This window comes from Macadamia integrifolia, chromosome 8 (genome assembly GCF_013358625.1).
Source record: "Macadamia integrifolia cultivar HAES 741 chromosome 8, SCU_Mint_v3, whole genome shotgun sequence".
Lineage (NCBI taxonomy): Eukaryota > Viridiplantae > Streptophyta > Magnoliopsida > Proteales > Proteaceae > Macadamia > Macadamia integrifolia.
Genome location: NC_056564.1, coordinates 25,104,126 through 25,128,843, shown reverse-complemented (window position 1 = coordinate 25,128,843; position 24,718 = coordinate 25,104,126). Strand labels below are relative to the sequence as shown.

General features: G+C 37.5%; 1 protein-coding gene across 1 annotated transcript in view; it reads left to right on the top strand.

Moving 5' to 3' along the window:
• Positions 1-4,400: 4,400 nt before the first annotated feature.
• Positions 4,401-24,718, top strand: part of LOC122086518 (protein ENHANCED DISEASE RESISTANCE 2-like) — an 84,179-nt gene continuing 63,861 nt past the window's right edge. Inside the window, exons 1-6 of the mRNA XM_042655390.1 lie at positions 4,401-4,851; positions 10,316-10,390; positions 15,027-15,080; positions 22,885-22,950; positions 23,207-23,262; positions 24,187-24,263. Of these exons, the coding sequence (XP_042511324.1) occupies positions 4,603-4,851; positions 10,316-10,390; positions 15,027-15,080; positions 22,885-22,950; positions 23,207-23,262; positions 24,187-24,263 (577 nt within the window). The 5' untranslated portion in view covers positions 4,401-4,602. The remainder of the gene's footprint in view (positions 4,852-10,315; positions 10,391-15,026; positions 15,081-22,884; positions 22,951-23,206; positions 23,263-24,186; positions 24,264-24,718) is intronic.

Here is a 24,718-nt window from a genome sequence, read left to right as displayed (position 1 = left end):
GTTTGTTTGATTCTTAACATCAATCAACAAGTCTAAAGAAATAATTTCAAGGGTGATAAACGAATGTATAATATAATATCACAGCCATTCACAGGTATCATGCATGTGATTTTGTTCTTTATTTATTTTGGATGAACATGTGAAGCAAGTGATTGATTTGACAATTAGCATGGAATGGTATGGTTTAAGGGTAAAATAGTCAAAATATCAAATTTTTTATTTTTTTTTTATTTTTTATTTTTTATTTTTTTTTTGAAGAAATATCAAGGCACAATTATTTAATCGGATTAAGCTGCGATTGAGCCTAAGTTTTTTCATAAAAGGTAACTTCATTGAGAAGTTCTCATAATAATACATATTTTATTGATAAATATATTACAAATGAAACTTCAATTAATACCCATGCATGCTAAATGAGATAACTCAGTTGGCTTAACATTCAGAATGATTTGGAACATCGATTTCAGTCGAGCCGTATCTATTTCTAAGATGATTGATACCCGATTCGATACCATGCACTAAAACCATATTCCAAACCTAAATTTTTAGTTGGCGTAGGTCTTAGATTATTATTTATACATAATGATGCTTATTTGTTAAAATTAACATGGTGGTTGTTGACTCAACTGGAACATCTAGAGGTTATGATACTAAAATGTATATATTTCTAGGGAAAAAGAACACTACTTGGTCACGTCGTTCCTGTGCCCAGACAAAGGGGCTCATGAACTTATCACTCCAACCCATGAAATCAAGAATTCCATCTATAATGATGCTTCAACATGCACTCTCTTTGGCTCTATGTTGGTGCAAGGACTAAGCGACCAAGTAGCGATCTCTTGCTTATATTGCTACAATAATAATTTGGAAAGTGATTTTCTTTTTAGGAGCATTGCCTACACTACAACTGTGATCCCAAAATGGGTATTGGAGGATAGTCCTCTATGCTTTTGTTTAATGCTTAGTTTTTTATGATATTCATGAACAATCACTTTGTTGGGAATTTTTAAGAATCAGTAACTACAAGAATTGTATCAATGTTTGTAAAGAGTGAACGAACGAGAGTAGACACACATAGAAGAATGAATGGATAATAAAAGAGGTTGTAGATTTGTTAATGCATGGCACAAGTAAGGGATGACAATGGAAAAACTTTATTTTATTTCATGACATATTTAATTTAAGAAATCTTTTGATTCTACTTGTATTATTAAAAAGTGTAGGCAAATGATAGTTTTTCTTTTGGTTTGTATTGGCTGATGATATCAAATATCAATAACACAAGTGGGCTATGTTGGCAAGGGTCGACAGGCTTACAAGGAACTTTTATTTTGTTATGTGGCTCAATCAAAAGGTGAGCTGATGTCTTGTCAGCTCACCTAAGCCTCTATGAGGAGAAGTGTAATATGACATGAAACTAATTCAACTTATCTCCAAAAGCTCTCATGCACTCTAATATTTATTAATTTTTTTAAATTATTAATAAACATTTGAATACCAAAATTTGAACATATTTTGTTATGGACTTTTTACTAGCTTGTATGAGAAAGAGAACCGTAGGTTGAGTCATATGCAATAGAACTGCTGGTTGGCTTGTGCAAGTAAGGAAACACACCTCCTTCACTGATCTTTGATTTGATCGGTATGGTAAATCTTTTATTTTCAATTCATTTTATTTAAAGACATTTTTGTTACTAGCTAGTCTTATACCTTTCTCGTAAACTACTAGTGTTAAATTAAGCATTTCCTTTTCTTACCACTTTTCTTAAAATCACTTTAGGCTTATCGTCTGATTCTTCTTTTTATTTATTTATTTTAAATAAAATCAAAACTTATCTAAATGAAAGAAATTCAACATTCAAGATAATAGATCCACCCATCCTATCAGTTCTAGCCCTCCCCAACTTCTATCATTCTCTAAAATACATGCTCATCCTGCATCTGATAATCAAAACTGCCATTTGCAAAATGAAGGGGAATGCCTCATCATGACAGGAATGACTACTCATATGCGTTTTAAAAGACTTTATGTTCTTGTCTTTCGGGTGAGAGACATCCAACAACAATCTTATTCTAACTTAACAGGATCGGCTACAAGAATATTCCAAACAAAGACAAGTACAAAGATTTATGCAAAAAGATTGACTGGTTATAACTAATTACAATAAGTGTCGATTGTTAAATTGATGTACCACTACTATAAATTAGTCACATAATGACAAATTATAATAAGGTATCGGTTGTCTACCTGATATATCATATAGATGGATCAAACTAAATCATCCATATGCATTACGTCTACCACTAAAATAATTCATCCCCCACGTAAGATGTTTTGACTCGACTGATCTATATAGTACGTCAGGTTAACATCCACACAGAGTAAAATACAAAATACATGACACCCTGACACCCATCTCATAACTTTCAACGATACTCATCTATGCATATAGGATCCTCATCTATATTACATAGGTTCCTTGTGTCCTCCAATGAGATTTAGGTCTTATGTCCATTTAGAAATAAGTTGGACGGTTTTAATTGGGTTAGGTATTTAATCATATCATTGCTACTTTATTCGAGCATTCAAAGATTACCATTGTATGTGTCGGTGCCACCTAACATGTTGACAATGTGTGAAGTGGGAACTATGCTCTAGGGATGGCAGCAATAAAAGAGAGGTACAAGAGAACATGGTTTCCATTACAACCGACCCACGTTTTAAAACACGGAATCTAGGATCGACTCTGATCCTAATTCGAACTAGATCGGAATCGATCTTAAAACCCTAGAATCGGCTCTCAAATCTGAAAACTCATTAGTTTTGGAGTTTCTTGATATGAATCAGCCTTATTGGATCAATTGAAATTGAGGTCAATTTTGATCCAAGTGATCGATTCATCGATCCGATTCCTAATTTTTAAGATCATGGAAAGTACCATATCACATGCAACAAGTCACCAGAAAAACGTCCTCGAATATAAACCATCAGTTTCAGATCTAATTAACCGACTTTAAGAAAGAGTCTATACACTAAGATCCTTAAGACTTTATCTTCCACTTTAGAAATATTTAGGCTGCTTTCTAATACCCATAAAGTGGTCCAATTTCATCCCTTTTTGCTGTAAAGCATGCTTTGTTCTCTACCTTTCCCTTTCTCTTCTTCTACTTCTTATCTTTATGGCATATATAATAAGAAGGAATAACCATTGCCTACTCCCTAGAAAAGTATCATTGTATTATTGCTTGTGGTTTTCTACCTAATGAACAAACAATTTGCTTAATTAAGTATTTGGGTTATTCAGACTGTAAAATGACTAAATAGATAAAAGGAAGGATGGAATTTTTATTCTCCCTAATTGATCATGCTAACATTCTCCTTTGGGGTTGGCCAGACTCAGCCAAACCTGGTTTGACCTTATGGTTTTTTCGACAGATAAAAAATGACAACACGCGATAGTTTCAGAGGATAGGTCTCCGAGAATGGATCCTCTGCATGTATATTCACCTTGATGTACATGTGCGGATCAAGCACTTCTCCCTTTTCGTTTCTATATATAACCTCTTTACCCTATTAATGGTAGAAAGTGAGGCAAGTTTTGGGTCCTCACAATGTGCAAAGGATCCAATTATCTACTATCTGGGTCTATATCGTCCATTCATTACCCATTTTATTTCCACAAATTGAATGGGTATCAGTAACGACCAAAATTGAGCGGTTATGTCTAGAATTAAGGATATGACTTTGAAATTGAAATCAAATCAAACTATTTACATAAAAACCTTAAAACCATTTAAATAATCGATTCGATTTTGTTTTTAAAGCATAAACCATTGATAGACCGTTAAACCGAATAACATATATGTAGAAGTTTAAGTCATTTAATGTTAGCTTTACATCTATTTTATTAAAAAATTGAAAGGTAAAGAAGTTCTCTAGATAAAAAATTAGAAAACAAAAGAAAACCATTTAAACCGAAAACTCTTCGATCATTGATTAAATATTCAATTTTTGTTTTACCTAAAAAAATATTGTATTAGATCAAACCATTTAACATCCTCAGAATGAAGCCAATGGAATTCCGATTCAACCAAAACGATGTTTCGGATCAATAATAACTAACTACGGATTTCCACTCCCACGGTCCACCACTCACCGGCCAAAGTGAAGCTCAAGATCGGATCGAACATGGGCGAAATTACGGATCCGCACTCCGTAGACGGGGCACGTGGCTTTGAACGTGCAGGTGACTACGACGCCTTGTCTCGAGTGTCGACAGTCGACACAGCCGTTGCATCAAACCAAACAAAGACGCGTTCCCCTAGTGTCCGCCGACGTGTCACAGTTCCCGCTCTTCGATTTCTCGATGCATCGAAATTACTGATCATTTATCACTTGATCACAATCTAACAGTGATCGTCACAAGTCCGGTCTCTCTCTTCTTCCTTCTTTAATCGTAGCAGCTCAGCTTTCTCCCTCCCTCTCTCTCTCTCTCTCTCTCTCTCCACATAAACTTACTGTGTCTTACCTCTGAATACAGAGAAAAAATTTGTTGAAAGGAGAAAGGGAAGAGGAGTGAGCGGAGAAGAGCTGCAGCGTTGATGTCTTCGCCGTTGCCATTGCCATCGCCATCGCAATCGCTATCCAGAATGGCGGCGGGCGAAGGCTCGGACAAGGAAGGATCGGAGTACAGTTCTTCTGAAGAGAAAGGGAGCTTCGAGTACTTTGGTACGGTCTTTCATCTTGGCGTCAATTCGATCGGACATGAATATTGTCACCTTCGTTTTTTGTTATTGAGGGGTCAATACGTCGAGATGTACAAGCGAGATCCTCACGAGAATCCTGGCATTGTAAGTTTTCATCTCTTTTCTTTTTTATTTGATTCTTTTCTCCGTATACTTCTTCGTTTTGAATTGGTTATTCTAATTTTTGTTTTTTGTTTTTATCTCGCAATTGAAATTTTAAATTCCAAGAAAAGAATCCGAGACTGTTGCATTAATCTTCCCTTCCCTTAAAAAAAAAAAAAAAAAAAAAAAAAAAAAAAAAAAAAAGAAAAAAAGAAAAAGGAAAAAAAAAAGAGAGTGTTGGTTCGGTGATCTCCTGGAATGAAACAATTGTCATTTTGGTTCTCCAGAGCATTTAGGACATTAATAACTTCTTCAGAAGTACTCACATTCAACCTGAGACTGAATTCGAATAGATAATCTTTTTAGGTGAATAATTATTCCTTTACCAAAGACAAAACAAATACAAAGGCTCCCAAGAAGGGGGAGGAAAAACAGATAACAATTGTGAGATGAATCCATATTAAAGCATGATTCTCGACTTAAAATTGCAATGGAAGTCCATTATGCATGCTTTATTCCTCTTGGTGGATGATATGTATGACTGTCCTTTTCAATTGGTAGTAGTCCTCAAAGAAGTTTCCCTAACAGAAATGATTATTTACATAAGCTCATGTGGTAAACGTGTTGAGGATTTTATAGAATGAGAGGAAGGGTTGGCCTTTGCATTGCATTTTTGTTATTTGGTTTTTATTTATAATGGACTGAATTATGAAACCCAAAAGTGATGGTCTGAAGGATTTAGTTTAGTCATTAGAAAGTCCTATCATGATTAGTTGTGTGGGGGCCAAGTAGATTTAGGCTACAAAAATTCTAATTAGTTAAGTATTTCAGAGTCCTATTAGTTAAGTTAGTCTATCTGTAGCCTAAGTCTTAGATTTAGGAGATTTTCTTTTGTTTTCCTGATAGTTGTGCAATCAACCCCTATCAATTAGAGTTGAATTAAAGAAATTTGATTTGAAGTATGTGCCAAGTGAAGCCCCCTCTCTTTCAAGTCCGGATTGTGTACGTGGAGAGTAATAACTCTTCACATACGTTTGTAAGTCGACACTTGGTCAAATCAAAACCGACAACCTTTTCTTAAAGTGTCACTATGGTTCTCACACTAGTCACTACACCATCATACATATATAATTATGTCCACATATTTCCTTGAAACTCTTCTCTTCTCTAGTAATTGCCAGATTAACTCTTTAGGGACTTTGCCATTATTTTTTCCTAGGTCAATGAAGACCATATGTAGATCCTTGTTGCAATCTCTAAATTTTTCCATGAGTCTCCTGAGTAAATAGCTTCTGTTGTGGATCTTATTGGCATAAAACCAAATTGATTCTCTGTACTACTAGTTTTTTTTTTTAGCTGGATTTCAATAACCGTCTCCCATTTTCGTAGTATGACTCATTAGTTTTGTGCTTCTACAATTATTGCAACTCTGAATATCACCTTTATTTTTGTAAATTGAAACCATAATGCTCCTCCTCCAGTCATTTGGCATTTCCTTGTGCTTATAATCTTATTTAACAACTTGGTTAGCCAAGATAAACCACAAATTCATAAGCTTTTCTACACTTCTATTGAGTTCTCATCTAAATCTTGTGCCTTTCCTACTTGCATCCTCCTTAAAGCTTATTTTAGTTCAGATACCCTAATTTTCGTATATATCTTCGACATGCAGTGTCTGGATGGGTAATGCAGTCTTCCATGACACTATTACTCGAACTGTCTTTATTTAGTAGGTTGCAGAAACAACCTTCCCATCTCTTATTAATGTCATCATCCCTTATTAGTACTTTACCATCTTCACTTTTAATATATCTAACATAATCGAGATCTCTAATCCTCCTGTCCTTAATCTTGCTATCTTATAGATAACTTTTTCTCCTTCCTCTGTGCTTATATTGTTACAAATATTTTCATATTTCTTCGCCTTCTCTTTTGGCACAATCTTCTTAGCTTCATTTCTAGTAAATTTATACCTTTGTAGATCATCTGCATTCATAGTCCTTTGCCATGTCTTAAAACTAGCTTTTTGAGTCTTAATGGATGCTTTAAATTCATCATCCTTGATGTAGAATCGAGGTTGAACCGAGTTGACCCTTTCGGCAATCTTGACTGAGATGATCGGGGTCCGGTTGGATTTTTGAGCTTAGTAGAATCTAGGATTTATTTTATTTGGGAAAGATTTAGTTACTTTTTTTTAGAGGATATTTTTGCAATCTTTTATTTTGGTAGTTGTTGTACAAGTAGGGAATTACCGATTCGAATTTTCTTTAGTTTCTAATTTTATTAGTCTAACTCTCAGGAGATATTAGGTGATTTTTGAATGATGAATTGATTTGAAGGTTTTAGTGCCGGGTATGGTGCAAGTCGTGTGATCCCTTTCCCCCCTATTCTTCTCTTCTCCCCTGCAACTCTGAGTTTACTCAGGGATTTCTTCCCTTTCTCTACAGGCCCTCCATCAATCCTACCACCAAGTCTCCCAAGAGGAATGTCGTTTCCCTTTCAATTTGGTCAGGGCATCTTTAGCAACTATCTTGTTCCACATCGTATTAGTGTTTCCCTTAAAGTCCTACTTGGTTGACCACTTTATTAGTAAATAATTTCAAAGTATCTCTATCTAAGCTCCACCACTTTATCTTAGGGCAAATAAGCTCACATTTCTTACGATTTTACGTAGTGAGAAACATATCCATGACCACTAATCTATGTTGTATGGTAAGGCTTTCCCCTGGTATAACCTTATAGTCCTTACATAACAATCTATCAGACCTTCTAGTTAAGAAGAAATCTATTTAGCTACTATGATTCCCACTCCACTTTTACTATTTTTATCCCATGTATACCAAAGTTTAAAGTTGCCTAGCTCCTTAGATTTTTTATCCTTCAATCTAGTCTCTTGAATACAGGCTATTTTAATCCTTCTTCTCCTCATTACATCTATCAATTCTAGACTCTTACTCGTTAAAGATCCAATGTTCAAAGATGCTAATCTAATACTATACTTTTGGACTAGCTTCTTTACTCACACTCGTCCAGGGTGTGAGAACCCTTGCCTATAAGTCATTGCATCTAGGTACCGCTGTGACGCGACACTTACAAGGGACTCCCTAGCTAACTGTTGCTTACTTTTCACTACACTTTGTAATGTAGAACTAGTTCGCAACTTGGTACTAATTCCGCAACATGATCACTAAGGATAGAGTTTGATCACCAAAGAAGCCTTGTTTTGTTTTGTTTGTTTGTTTGTTTGGTTGTTTGTTTTTTTTTTTTGACCAGGAACTTATCTGGGTATCCCTGGCCGGACCCTAAAATTTTATTAATAGAAGATAAATGAAGAAAATACAATGGGGGGGGGGGACATCACCCTGAACCCAACATCCAAAGGTTTTACTAAAGAAATTGTAGAAAATAAAAACCAACACGCAACCCAGATACAAAACCAAAAGGAATGATGGCTACCAGTCACAAAGCAATCTATTTTGATCTAATAAAAGGAATTCGAGAATAATCATCCTTGATTGCAATCTTGACTGAGTCTGGAAAAGAAGCGTACTCCATGATAATGTAGACTAGGGTAGGGAGTCTAACCAAGTCTCAACTGCAGGAACTTTTAATCAAAGAACAACCATGAATAGCCTAAATAGCAGCACAATAGATCAGAATTGAAGGACCAGATTGGATGAACCAGCAAGCTATCGATGTCAGTGGTTAGGTATTCTCAGATCAAATTAGTAATCTGATGAGTCAGGCTTAATAGGGTTTGATACAAGTCTCAAACAGTCCACCCAACATGAACAAAACCATGGTAAATCATAGAAATCAGAATAGAACAGAACAGATCTGAAATCTGGGTTGATTTGGCTACAGGACAGAATTGAGAGTGATTGATTCTAATACCTGTAGAGCTTGGACATATGTGTAGTACCTTGGATACTTGAGGGAGGAAGAAGAAGAAAACACTTGTAGTAGATCCTCCCGGGCTTCCCACTGCAAGGAGTCGAATGGATCAAACACCACTCCCTTCCACTGTGATCAAACACACAACAGTCTCAGCAGAGACATAGCAGCAAGCTTCTTTTTTTTTCATTCATAAATCGTTCTAGGCTTTTAGGAGCCTCCTCTTCTTTATTTATAATGTTAATGAGGGAGGGAATTACAAAATAGAAGGTTCCTCAAAAAGGAAACCAAATATTCTCCTAATACAATAGTTACTAAAAACTGAAATTAGAAACTAGTTGAAAAAGGAAACAAACTACTAATGACTTGACTCAATTAATAACTTGACTCCTAAGGAAACAAATATAACTCAAATCAAGCCCAACTAAAAAGGAAACTAATGAAAAGGAAACTAACTAGTAATCCCGTACTCAATCTTAGAGCCCCCCTTTTAGACCCATAAAAGTGGTCTATTACACTCAAAACACATGGGATCAACGGCCTAACATGTATGGAACCCAACCCTAGGCTTATTTCTAATAAAACAAGCCTATTTTGATAATTAATCTGCATTACATGAAATATAAATTTGAGCGACTACTAACAACACAATTAGCACATGCATCAGCGAACCCTATTAGCTTCCCTTTCTAAGTGCCGAATAGAAGCAAACGCCGATTTCTAGAGCTTAAATAGAGGTTCCACCATGAAACAACCTCTTTTTTTTAATAGTTATGTTATTGATGTTTAGTCTCTTAAAAAAAGATCAATCCAGCACATGAGGTTCCCTCTGCTACAAGGTCTGGGAGGGGCAAATGTACGTAGCCTTATCCCCTGCTTAGCATTAGAGGCTGTTTCCAAGTTTTGAAATTGTGACCAACATGTTGCAATAGTGCAACTTAACTATTGCGCCACAGGCCCACCGGCTGGCCCATTGATGTTAAGGCTCTTCAATACCCCCCCCAAAAAAAATGATGCTACACCACTTTTTGTTTCCAGATACAACATAGCTGTGTTTCCCAAAAAAGAAGCTATGTTGACCGGGATTGGTTTACGGTGAGCTATAACTATGTGTGCCAAATGGTTTACTCGGGTTCACAAGCTAGAATAGTTTCTCACTCAACGTCAATTGATCTGTTTGTTGTTCTATTGAATATGTAAATTGGCCCCTCGATATGGATGTTCGATTGGAAAGTTAATGTTTTGTGGCAGCCTTTGGCAGTCTGCAAGACCTATTTTCTTTTCTTCTCATTCAACTTGATTTTTAAAAGAATCCACATATTCTATCTACTGTGCATTTTAAAAACTAGGAAAAAAAATGGTTTTCACATGCATCAGCTATTAATAGGGCGGAGCAACTTCTTCAAAATGTCACAAACATCACTTGGTTCTTAATTTGGTGCTTACAATGGATTTCACTCTTCTCATTTATATGGCAACATGTTTAGCTAGTTCTAGAGCTTGATCTCTCTCCTTCTAAAATTTTTATGTATGCATTCACTAAGTTAATACCTATTTCCTTCTGTTCTTGCAGAAACCAATCAGGAAGGGTGTCATTGGGCACACTCTTATGGTGGAGGAAATAGGACGTAGGAGGGTGAATCAGCAGGTAAGGCTTGGTTGGTAATCTGCGTCTTTTTTATCATAGTATGTACAAATAGTTTAATACAGCCTTATCCCAATTGGGTTGGCTACTTGGATCCTTACGTTCCAGTCAACTCTATTCAAAGCCATACATGATACAAGGCCTAAGCTATGCATGCCTTTCCTCATCACTTCTCCCATAGTCATTTTAGGTCTTCTCCTTGATGCAGTTGCACGATGGACTTAGGAAAAAAAAAAAAAAAAAAATCTTTTGATTTGATTTTCTTTGGATTTAGAAACAATTTCTTTTGTATTAGTTAGTTTCTAATTTTAGATTAGTTTCCATTTTCAAGTAGTTTCCATTAATTATTTGATTTTTCCTTTATATTAGTCATGTAATAGAGAAGAACTCAGTTGTGAGATTTGAAGTTTTGAAGAATAGAGATTTGATATGAAAACCATGGCTGTCGGTTTCCCCTTCTTCCCTCTCTGAATCTCTCTTCTTTTCCTTTTTAACTTCTTCTTCTCTCTAATCGTTTCCCTAGTTCATGCTGTTTATTTCCCGTACCTGAAAATTACTCTGTTCTGGGTGGTAGTTATATTCCTAGAGAGGTTGATCGATCTTCCTCAGGGTGGACCAGTGTGGACTGAATTCCTAATTGAAGATACTCCCTCCTTGGGAGACACTAACCCCAGAATCTTAGCCTCAACAGTTCTATCTACTAGGAGAATAGAACCCAGGTTCAGACCTGGTTCTGTACCTTGCGACAGATCTAAATAGACGAGATTTTGGTAATTCTGTGCTTGCTGTTTGATGAAATTTTCTGTTGGAATCGCGAGGCCAGCAGGTTTTTAAGCCTCTTCAACAATGTTGGGCTGAATCCATGCATCGGGAGGAAGTTCTCTCCATCACAAGCCTTCTCCTATTGCCGCTGGTTTCTTGTTCTATCGTGATCTAAGGTTGAAGAAAGGAGTTTCCTCCAAATTACAAGTAAGGACAGTTATCCATAATTACAAGAAAACCCTTGTCCTCGAAATTATGTTCTAATATGCCCCTATTCTGTTAGTAATTCCAGAATACCCCCTCTTTTAATTTTTTTTTTATTTCAGTTTGACCCTACTATTTATTTTTCTCTCTTTTAAGCTCTTAAAACTGTTTCTGAAATTACAAGAATACCCCTCAACCATTACATTGAGTTTTTTAGTCATTCTTGTGGGCCCTAAGCGATCCAATCCCTGATTTTGGGAAACCGGATCCGCATCAAGTGGTATCAGAGCGAATTTTCTTGCAATTTTCTAACCATGGAAAGTCACATCACCAATGCTGAGTTGCACAAATTGTATCGTGAGTTAGCCGAGAACTAACAAAATACTGATGCTAGGCTTGAGAGGACTGAAGCCAAGTTTGATAAGTTTATGGAAGAGATGATTGCCTTTATGAAGAGGTCCGACAAGCGAGCTAAAGAAGGATCCTCTACATTACCTCCTCAACTCAACACTTTACGGATCGAAGATACACCTCAGATGCAGCAACTTGATCCAGTTGTTCCCCAGGATGTTACCCGGCAATTTTTCGACAGAGATTATGGCATCAAAGTTGAGGTTCCCGAGTTCAGTGGTGAAAAGGGACCTGAGGAATTTCTTGATTGGCTTACCAAAGTGGAGAGAATTTTTGCGTATAAGTCTCTTTCAGACGTGAAGAAGTGTGAACTCATCATCACCAAGTTTATTGGGTATGCATGTTCATGGTGGGATGATGTACTACATGCAAGGTTTGACAGAAGACTTGGACCCGTTACCAATTGGGAGGTCATGAAGTAGATCCTGACTGAAAAATTTGTTCCTCTTAATTATGAAAAGGTAATGTTCCATAAATTACTTAACTTGCAACAAGGGAACAAAGATGTGGATTCCTATACCCTTGAATTCCACAAACTGTCATCAAGGTGTCGACTTCAGGAGACAGACCAGCAACGGGTGATGCGATATATCAACGGGTTAAGTACTGAGATTCGACTTAAGTTGGCTAACACTGATTTCAGGTCTGTTGATGTGGCAGCGGCTCATGCCAAGACAACTGAAGAGAAGTCCATTTATTGGAAGGGTATGCTCAAGACTTCTTCAGTTTATAGACCTCCACCATGTATGGAGGAAAAGAGGCCTGAAGCTCGCAGAGTTGAAGAGAAAAGGTTAGAGTTCAATAAGGATAGTGTTGGGGTGAAGAATATCATATGCCATAGTTGTGGCGAGAAGGGTCACTATTCCAATAAGTGTCCCAACAGGACTCGTTCTGTGAACGTAGTAGAGAAGCAGCCGACAGAGAAGAGTGAAGATGAATCTCATGTATATCCTTACCCCTTCGAGGACGATGATATTGTCGATGATGAAGATGAGGATGTAGAAGCTTATTCAGCTAGCCTTTCATCTTTTTCGAATAAACTAGTTGATAAAGCTCCTCTCTTCAGACAGAAGGGTACTCTCCTACACGGCTCCGACCATACTGATGTTCATGCAGTTGTTGATACTGGGGCAGAAGCAAACTTCATATCTGCTGAATTTGTTCAAGCACACGACCTTCCACAGAAGCAGCTTTTCAAGAAGATTCACGTGTGAGGTTTTGGAGCCATAGCTCGAGAAGAGGCCACTGCAGTTGTTCGAGTACATCTACAGTTTGGGCCACTATAGTACCATGTCGCCTGTTTGGTCACCCCATTGGCACATTGTGACATTCTTCTAGGGCGACCTTGGCAGCGACATGCAGGCATTCTCTATGATGGTGCACGGAACACCATCAAGGTGAAGCAAGGAGGTCGTACGTACTTAATGAGGCCACATGCATTATCAGACATGCCACGTCGTCGACTGACTCCAGCTCCAGTGACACATCAACCTACTTTCCCTCCTCTTGGAGTTATGCTCCCTTCTGTTTCGAGATTTGTGCCACCTTATCGGCGAGCGATTTACAAGGGAATCTTGGGAGCACAACCTAACTCGACGGAGTCGAGTTCTTTTAAGACCGGGAGAGCTGATGCAGTTGCACGATGGACTTAGAAAAAAAAAATCTTTTGATTTGATTCTCTTTGGATTTAGAAACAATTTCTTTTGTATTAGTTAGTTTCTAATTTTAGATTAGTTTCCATTAATTATTTGATTTTTCCTTTATATTAGTCATGTAATAGAGAAGAACTCAGTTGTGAGATTTGAAGTTTTGAAGAATAGAGATTTGTTATGAAAACCATGGCTGTCGGTTTCCCCTTCTTCCCTCTCTGAATCTCTCTTCTTTTCCTTTTTAACTTCTTCTTCTCTCTAATCTTTTCCCTAGTTCATGCTGTTTATTTCCCGTACCTGAAAATTACTCTGTTCTGGGTGGTAGTTATATTCCTAGAGAGGTTGATCGATCTTCCTCAGGGTGGACCAGTGTGGACTGAATTCCTGATTGAAGATACTCCCTCCTTGGGAGACACTAACCCCAGAATCTTAGCCTCAACAGTTCTATCTACTAGGAGAATAGAACCCAGGTTCAGACCTGGTTCTGTACCTTGCGACAGATCTAAATAGACGAGATTTTGGTAATTCTGTGCTTGCTGTTTGATGAAATTTTCTGTTGGAATCACGAGGCCAGCAGGTTTTTAAGCCTCTTCAACAATGTTGGGCTGAATCCATGCACCGGGAGGAAGTTCTCTCCATCACAAGCCTTCTCCTATTGCCGTTGGTTTCTTGTTCTATCGTGATCTAAGGTTGAAGAAAGGTGTTTCCTCCAAATTACAAGTAAGGACAGTTATCTATAATTACAAGAAAACCCCTGTCCTCGAAATTATGTTCTAATATGCCCCTATTCTGTTAGTAATTCCAGAATACCCCCTCTTCTAATTTTTTTTTTATTTCAGTTTGACCCTACTATTTATTTTCCTCTCTTTTAAGCTCTTAAAATTGTTTCTGAAATTACAAGAATACCCCTCAACCATTACATTGAGTTTTTTAGTCATTCTTGTGGGCCCTAAGCGATCCAATCCCTGATTTTGGGAAACCGGATCCGCATCACTCCTAGATCTTTTAGCTCCTTCGATCTGAATCAAATCACTCCTCCATATTGGAACATCTAAAGGCCTCCATTGTACACGACCATGTTACCTCAAATGACTTTCTTGCAACTTATCATGTATTGGAGCTACTTCCAAATCATCTCTAATTTGATCATTCCTCACTTTATCCTTCCTAGTTTTACCACAGATCCATCTCAATATCCTCATCTCAGCTATAATGAGTTTATATATATGATGTTTCTTAATTGCTCAACATTTTGCGCCATACATCATAGCCCGGTCATTGTGGTGGTCCTATAAAAATTTCCTTTAAGTTTTAAAGGAATACATCGATCACACAATACTCCAGACGCACCTTTCCACTTTATCCATCCTAGTTTTTAATTCTTTTATAACATCATCCTCTATTCTCCTCCTTTATTTAAGAATGGATCCCAAATACCTAAAATAATCACTTTGCGGGATTCCCTCTCATCAAATGGTTCACTTCTATTTATTCTTTTAAGTTCTGATCCAATCCTTGAATACTATGATTTTCTTCTTCTACAATTTCTCTTTTAAGCATTGAGCACATCTTGTATGTATTGAGTTGCTAATGATGAACTGATTTTTGTATAGGATGTTTATGTTCTAAGATTTTACAACCGACTGGACGAGACAAAAAAAGGAGAAGTAAGTGATACATTGATACATTTTTGTCCTATTTATTTCAATATTACTTTTGCATTGATGTTGGAAATTGAAAGGTATACGAACTTTTTTTTTTTCCACCCTGGGGGGGGGTGTTATGGTAAAAGAAATGTTATCTTTTAAGATCTTTTACTTTGGTATGTTTAGAATTTTAGGAAGATATATTTGAGAGGCTGCTGCCAGAGTTTGCATTATGTGCTGAATAATTGTGGCATCTAATACCATGCTTGTTTGGTTTGTCGCAGTTTAGATGATTTTTGAGTTTATCATGAACTGGGGCATAAAGTTCTTTATCATGTCATGTCTACTGCAAATGCATGCAATCAATATAAAACTATATGTTATTGATCTATTTGTGCACTTTTGTTATGGTTACCAAAAAGAGAATGTGCCTCATTAATTTTCTACTTAGTGAAGTGAATTCTTGCCTGGTAAATTCCTTGATTGGATTGTTTCACCAAGATTACATGCGAAATTACAATATTCAGATCAGTGCTAGAGTACCCACTTCCTCCATAGTGAGTAGTCAAAAAAGGAGGTGGGTGTGTCTGCATTTGAAAGCACATGGGGCCATCGACAACAATCCTTATTGTCAGTTGGAAACAGATGAATGGGAAAGGAAGGATGTGATTGGACCTTATGCAATGATTGCCCTTACAGTAGTGATATTTTTTGATGAGCCTTGAATGTGGTTTTCAGTTGTGCCTCTTTCATGAGAGAATGAGGTAATTGAAGGAGGCAAGGCTGAGGATGAGAAGCAGGTCACTCATGAATCCCAATGTAAAAAATGAGTGTCCGACAACTTTGACGAGAATCAAAGACCAGTTTCAGAATCCAGATTAGTCCCAAGTGATACTGATCCAGATTAGTAGTGGATCAGTGGATGTGACCATCCAAATGAAAGTCGAGCTAGTCCACAGGGAAAAGCCTAATACTGCAGTGGGTTTGTTGATCCAGTATGTATAATAGATTGGATCAGTGGTTGGTTCCATATGATATTGATTCAGATCGAAAGGGTAATCCTTGAAACCATGCCAATGAGCACAATGCTCCAGATCATGAGGAAGAAGAGCAGGGATTTAGATCACAATATCGTGCCGGTATAGGTCACTTCCACTACCGATACCAATACTGATACAGATTGGCCGTATAGGGCCGGATGGGGTGATTCCCCCCCTCCAAAGATTCCTATATATATTTATTACTATTTTGCCCTCCATATTTATGTACACCACCAATCTGGTATCAGTTTAGGCCGATCCGTTACTGATTCCCAAATCCATGTATAAGAGGATTATGTGGCACCATAAATGGTTCAGAATATCATATGGAATAGACAGGAAATGAATTGCTCATTCTCAGTTTCTGTGAAGGCCTTGTGGAAGGTGGTGTTGATGGTCCATATTGCAAAAATTCAGGTGAAAACTAATGCTATACAAGTCTGGATGGAAGCAATTGTAGGGATAGTGGTCCTTGACAGGGTTCTCGCTTTGGATCATCTAAACCGTGAAGAATGAGCTGATGCCTGACAGATCATATACGCTTATGCAAGTGTGATGTTGCCACTTTGCTGTGCTTGGTAGTGGGAAGTAAACCCTGGGTCTTCATGTCACATTTTGAGATGGTGGGGACTTCAGAAGCTTTTGTAAATTGTTTCATTAAGTGTCTTTAAACTGCTCCTGTCCAGCTTGTTTCACTGGTCTGTTTCATGTTTGGGTGACATGTCAATCAGGTAACTTTGACATGTGAAATGGACACCAAGGGTAATGGAACCAACCATCGAACTCTTTCCAGAGCAACAGAAGGTGGGATGTACTTGCTCTTCAAGGCTTGGAAAATCAAAACTCTTCCAGATTTCAGAAAAGGAGAAGAAACTCCAATAATATTCAAGTCAATGTCAATAGATCTCTACGTCTGTTATTTCACCCATAACATATTCATATTTCATAGAATAAAGTCCTAAGATTTCAACCTCTACCTCCTAAAATTCCTACGACTGAGATTGAATTGCAAAAAAAAGAAAGAAACTATAACAAAAAACAAGAAATATAGTAACTTTTTATGGGAAAAGGTTGTCCGAGCCACTGAGGCAGGGTACGCTAGCACCTCTCTCTCTCTCTCTCTTTCCTTTTCACATGAATAACTCACTGCCCATCTATGTACAGAACAGTTTTGTCACATCTCATTGGTGAGCTCCCCTATGCCGCTTTCTCAGAGACCCCTGAAATATGTGGGAGTTGCTATCAAGGAAGCCAGAAGAAAGACGATGGAAACTGATAAATATAGCAGCTAAGGAGATATTTTGTGCATGCAAGGACACTGGGCATGGCTAGACAACTAGGAAAATAAATCTCCTTGTTTTGGCAAGCTGGATACAGGGATAAATGCTGAGCTGTTTGATTTGGACGACTGAGACGACTGGGCATTGCATAACCATAAGGATACAAATATTACATCATTCTTTTGGGTCACTGCATATCGTTGTATGTTTTTTGTGGTTCCTACTTGTGCTCAAAGGTGGAAAAGCTCTTTATCCTTGGAATATCTAACCTCACTTTTGAGCTTCATTGTGTGCGTGGTAGCTTGGTCAACCATTCGTGGCAGCAAGTGGCATAATTCTTGGTTCATCATTAGCTCTTGTGTAAGCCCACCTGATGCAGGGCAGGAGTACATAACCTACTCCCGCAAGAAGAAGAAGCGCCAGGCCCAGCTGAAGGTCTAGCTTGACTGGGTTGAATTCCAACCCATTCGTGTGCTTAGTCCGGCCCACCTGTGGGCTTAGTTAGTTGGCTATTTAGATTTGATTTATGTAGTTAAGTTTTCCTATTTGGATTATGTTTCCTTTTTCTTTCCTCTGTTATGCTTTGTAATTAGTAATAGGATTGATTTCGTAGTTAGACTAAGATCTGATTTCCTAGTCAGATTAGGGATAGGTTTAGCACTTTCTATATAAGCTTGTAGAGCAAAGAGCTCCATACGATATTAAGAATTATTGAAAAAGCTCCATCTGCTGAGCACCTGAAACAGAAAAGGAAACACCATTAGAGGTGCAGTTTTGGTGAAATACAATGCTTGAAGGCATTGGAATAATAACCCCCACATCCCACCTCTTCTACTATGTTCATTAACACCATTAGGGGCTGGAAAAGGTAAGGAGTAACTCATTGAAGATCTCTAGGGTTTTGCCATAGTGAAAGAAGAAAGAAGAAAAAAGAGGAGGAAGAAGAGAAGAAGAAGTAGAAGAGAAAAAAAATAATTTCTTTTTACCTGCAAAAAAAAGTAGAAGAGAAAGGAGAAGGAAGAAAGCGAAGAAAAGAAAGGAGAGGGAAGGAAAGAAGAAAAGAAAAGAAAAGAAAAGAGAAGGGAAGAAGAAAAGCGAGGAAAGAAAAGAGGAGTGTGTGACATTGTTGAAGCTACTGTGAGCTTCTACGAGGGGACGAAAGAAAGAAAGAAAGAAAGAAAGAAGAAAGGAAAGGAAAGAGAAGGAAAAAGAGGGAAAAAAGAGAGTGAGGAAGACCACCATTGCCAAGGGGGTTCCAATCAATTGCCAAGTTCGGGTTGCAACAACTTTGGAGGTTCTAGAGTGTGCCAGAGTTCCCAGATTCCTTTTCAGATTGTAGAGGTCAGAGGCAGTGCTTGTTGTGAGATTTTCTATACTGTTTATATTCTGTTGCATTTGATTTACTGTGGTGTATGCTCTTCGCCGGTGATATTGTTTTAGTGGATAAGACAAAAGCTGGAATTGACACTGAGTTAGAGCTATGGCGATCAATATTGGAAACAAGAGGCTTTAAGATTAGTAGAATGAAGATGGAGTAGATGAGGTGTAATTTAGTCACACTACGATGGATAATGACAGCGAAAATTGAGGAAAGAGAGATATCGCAAAGTGACAATTTTAGATAATTGGGATCAATTATAAGCAAAGAACGTGACCTAGGGGATGATGTTTCATAGATATTAAAGTAGGATGGATGAAGTGGAGAGGTGCGACTGGAATACTGTGTGACCGATGTATCCCATTAAAGTTTAAACGAAAGTTCTATTGGATTGTTGTTCAACGGGCCATGATGTATGGGGCAGTATGTTGGGCTGTTAAAAAGTGTCATATTGCGAAGCTTTGTGTAGCAGAGATAAGGATGATAAGATAAATGTCCGAACAAACTGGGAACTAGTAAGGATAAAGTATGGAATGAATATATTCAAACTAATTTGGGGGTTGTATCAACGATAAGCTCTGAGAAAGTCATTTGAGGTGGTATGGCCATGTTCAACGGAGGCCTAGGGACTTAATGTAAGATTGAATCACAAGTGATCCAATCCCAGGTAGGATCTTTAGTAAATTTAAGGAGTTAACTTGAATTAGCTAACGGAACATAAAACAATAACTTTTCAGATCTTGAAAAGGGAAGGGTAGAATTGGTGTTTTGCAAATATCTCAAGATCAAGCCATCAGAAAGGGCACAAATTTGAATCGATCTCCAAATTAGGGTTCTTGAATGCCTGTCACAATTTGGGTTCGATCGGATGACTGAATTGCTTAATCCGAAAAAACGTGACATCCAAACTTCTAGAAAACTTGAAGAAATTCAAGGAAAACTTGAAGAACAATATTTACTAGTCGTTGGTTGGATGAAAGACTAAATAATAAAAGAAAAGAATTCAATGGAGGGTTGAGAAGGGGGAAGAAGAACTAGTGAATGGGCATCTCATCCCTCAGGTTTAGGCATCTCACCCAACTGCATCCCACAACACAACAACATAAGCCATCTTTTTTTTTTTCATTAATAAATTCGTGTTTAATGTTGTAGCCCCTTACAAACTTATATAGAAGACTTAAAACTGATTCAAACACTAAAAAGGAAAGGCCTAACCTAATCCTTAACTAATTGTGAAACCTAAACTGACTAGGAAACTGAAATAACAAAGGAAATAGATTCAAAACAGGACTCTATCCAAACTAATGAATTAAATTCCGTTTTCCTACTTTCTACCCATATTTTAGGCCCATTAAAGTAGTCCATTACAAAGAAAACCAATGGGATCAAAGGCCCAACACATACATAACCCAACCTAAAGCTTATTTGCAATAAAATAAGCCCATTAAGTGACTTATTTACATCAGGACTCCCTGGTAATGTACGGGATATTGAGAGATCAATAAGCCCCAAGAGTGACCCTAGTGCTCTAATGGAAATAGGAAAACTAACTAACAGATCTGTAAATCAGATTTAGGATCAAGCCCAAAACAGGGCTGAAACTAGGGTAACCTGCAGTTTGGTATGGAAGGCACAAAATGGGATGGAAAATGGATCGAGTGGAGGTCCTATGGAGGTGATGAAAACCCAGAAGATCTTGGGGAATGGATGGATGGTTTTTTGATTTGGAGGTTTTAGATTAGGAAACTAGAAGAGGAGGCTGTAGAAGAAGATCCAGCCAGCAGATGGGGACTAACTGCTGGTCAAGTCTCTCTCCTAGGGTGGCCAGAAAAACCCCAAAAGGGTTAGCTGATCAGGTTCTTGGATGGGGAGATATGGCACTTGAACTGAACTGCAACCTTTGGCTTCTTCTTGCTGATTTCGAACCTGTCTACTGTTCTCCTCTGCTTCTTCAATCAGATGTGGCTGCTGATCTTTAATCCGGTATTAGAACACTCTCAGGTCACTCTCTCGCAAATCAGATTAAGAAAAAGAGAAAGGAGATGGGATGGATGTAAGTGGGATGGCTATCTCATCCTGGGCCTCTCACGCTCAACTATCTTATTTGATGATCAACCTATCTCTGGGAATTTTTGCAGATAGCAAAGAAACTTTATTCAATCAAATTCGTGTACAATGCTGTAACCCCTTACAAATTTATATAGATGACTCAAAACAGACTCAAAACACTTAAAAGTAAAGGCTTAAACTAATCCTTAACTAATTGGAAAACCTAAACTGACTAGGAAAATGAAATAATAAAGAAAATAGACTCAAAATAAGACTCTAACTAAATTAATGAATTAAATCTCGTTTTCCTATTTTCTACCCATAATTTAGGCTGAGGAGAATCAAACACTTCCCATTAACCACCATCACAATAATGAGAAACGGAGAATTCAACGAATACATCATTCTCAGACTTGATGATTATCTAGTTTCTCTTTGATAGAATCTGTACCATAGATCGCAAATGAAATTGTCGTTTTGCCCTTCATCAATAAAAAACATAACAAGCTTTCCTTTGGGCAAGCGAACTCTAAACTTGAACACAATGTAATCCATGTCTAGGTTTGCTCTGATACCAAATGATGCGTAACCCTGGGCACAAAACCTGATTCAGCTTTACTATGAGTCCACTTCAAACAAGAACTTAATTAATCTAAAGCTAATGGCAGTTCATAATTTAATGAAACTCAACTTATAATAGAAGGGGAATCAAACATGGATGGGAATGAATTTGTAATTGTGAGGGGAATCTTGGAACCAAAGGTAAAATATGGGTAAAGGATGAATTAACCTAAAGTCTTAGGGTATAATTGTTATCTAAAGGGAAAATGGTTAAAAGAAAGAATACGTAAAAGAAGGGAGGTTGGAGAGGTCATCTCCTACCTCCCGACTATGAACCAATATGGAAAACCAGCAAGCTTGAAATCTGTCATGGAGGAGGTGCCTTCTTTCTTGGGGATAAGACTAAAGGAAAGTGTGATTGTTCTCTTTAATTTGTCTAGGGCTGGAGAAGAAACTTTGCAGAGCCTTGATGAGGTCCACTTTGATGATGTCCCAAGTAGAGGAGAAGAAACCTATGCTAAAGCCATTCGAATTCGAACTAGAAGCTTTATTGGTTTTGTGAGAGTGGACAACATAGAGGATTTCCTCCTCAGAGGGGAGGGCTTGGAGGGGACCTTGGAGGGATCTGGGGAGGAATTTGTTGAGCAAACCATCAGGGATAGCTTCAGAGGAGGCAGAGGAGGAAGGCCTGAAAATCTTCATAAAGTAGTCAACTGCCTTCCTCTTGATTTCTTTCACTTTTGGAAGAGGGGACCGTCACTAGCCAGAAGCATGGTGGAGTTTGCATTAGTTATAGCTTTCATGTACTTGTAAAATATCTAGAGTGTCACTTAGCTAGTTAGCTTCTGCCACTAGACTCTAATCCTTGCTTTCAAAAGCTCTCATCTTGGGACACTAAAGATTCCTGATCTTTGATCTTTGAATTATTATGAACATCAGATTTGAGTCTGAGCTGCAGATAACTTTGCCTTGCAACCTGAAACCGAGCTAGAGATGTTTCCAAAGGTAGATGAGTTTAATTTTATCCCTGCTTCATTTCTAGTGAATTCTGTTGACCATCCTTCGCCATCCCACCCTCCACACCCCTTCTCCCCCCTTATAACATATCAATTTTCTCTTTTTGGTGTTTTTTTTTTGTTGGGATTATTTTCATGATGGATTTTTATGTTATAAGAAGAGCAGCGTAATTAGTAATATGAAATATTTACTTCTGTTCAAAAGAAATATTTAATTTTGTTCTCACTCCAGTAAAGATTATGAAATGCCGTATGACAAGAACTATTGACTTTCATGCAATATTGCCATACTTGTGCATGGCAATCATGACATGGAATTTACTTTTTGCCTCTTATGATGGAGTTTGAGATCATTTTCTGTATAGAATATCTACTCTTTCTGGATTTACTTCTTTTGTCCGTATTAGTTAATTTGTGTTCAGTTTTCTTTCAAGACAAACAGATTCTTGTCTATCTGCTTCAAATTTTCACTTTTAATGTATTATTAATTTCTTTACGAAGATTGCTTGTGCTACGGCTGGAGAAGCTCGGAAATGGATGGAGGCATTTGATCAGGCCAAGCAACAAGTAAGAAAAATTGAGCTAGAATAGTTTAATTAAACCAGGTGGTTCTTGATGCTTTGCTTAAGATCACCTTCAAAATCATGGAATTTTAATTTCCTTGTTTCTTTAAACTATGGTAAAAATTAAGTTATGTTTCTAGTTGCATCGCATTTAGATGGAAAACTGAATGTCCTGTTGAAATCAATCATATTGGATTATCACCTTTTCACGTCCTAACATTCTCTCTCTCAGAGCTTACTTTCATTTTATGTATCAACAGGCTGAGTACGAGCTTTTAAGAGGTGGCACAAGACGGAAACTAAGCTTGGAGAATGAGTATGCTTAGTATCTTATATATGTGATTCAGATAATGGCATGCACATATATCCTTGAACTTGTTTCCAAAGGAAGATCTATAATATTTGTGGTTATCAAGGTGTCACCAAAGTGTTGCCTGGGCAGGCCTTGGGGCCAAGGTGACCAGTTGCCAGTAACCCATTCTTGAGCCTGTAACATGTTATAAATCATATTCAGTTCCCATTTCCACCCCCTTACATTTCTACAATATTTTTTTTTACACCCCCTTATGTTTTATGTTTGACCTCTACAACCTATATCTATCTATCTATCTAACACACACACACACACACACATATATATATATATATATATAAGAAAACACTAATTTGAACTTTGGAGTGTGGCCTGGGCTATAAAGTATAGTGGTTGCCTAGGCAAGCCTAGGTGCCATGGCTGCTAGCAATCGTCTTCCCTAGCCTTGGCATTGTGACGGCTATGATGATATTGGCAGACTTGTTCTTTAGAATAGTCTTCCAACCATACGGGTAAATATGGTGCTATCAAGGGGTGGTTTGGGGTTGACCACTTTGACAGTTAAAACTACAGCTAGGAGTTGGTCCTTGTTAAAACTGATTTTATTGAATATTTATCAATGACCAAAATTTTGCTTCCAAATGGTTGGCCATTATAGAGAAATGATGAAAACTCCAGCATAGGTTGTATTGTGACAGATTTGATTGTATTTATCATTTGATCAAATTTAAGAAATTGTCTAGATCTGTTAAATGAATTGTGGCTTCTGTTCCCCTGTTGTGCTCCACCCGTACCAATATGTAATTACTGGCATACCTCCTTAAGGTCTACCAGATGGGAAGTAAATTATTTCTCTTTCTCTACAAATTTTGGTCTCTGACCTCAAGTTGATTGCTAGAACTTTTCTTATGCTGTTTATTTGTGAAGGCTCAACCTTGAAGGACATCGGCCACGAGTAAGGAGGTATGCACATGGTTTGAGAAAGCTTATAAGAATTGGAAAAGGTGAATATTACAAAAATTTGTCATTACCTTTATGTTCCAGTATTGTTTGTGGAGTTTCTTGGAACTTCTAAATATTATTCATGTTGCACCTTTTGGTCTGATGTTGATGTGGCATCAGTTGGAAATGCAGTTGAATGTTAATACATACTCTCATTTATTTGATTGGTCTGATAATATATGTTGTACTTAATCGGATTCTTTTTGTTCATTTCTTTATGAAGACACCAACTTTATGAGCCCTTGCACATTGCGTACAGTCATGCACATTATAAATATTGTCCACATTATGACATGCAGTTGTTGTTTGTATCATTATGTGTATGTTCATATGCATGCATGCATGCATCCGTGCGTGTGTTTTTATATAGGTTTGTTCCATGTTAAAATTTTGTGCCCGTTCTTTGGCATGTGCACTCCTGCCTTAACGCACACCCATCATGTCAGCACAAATTAAT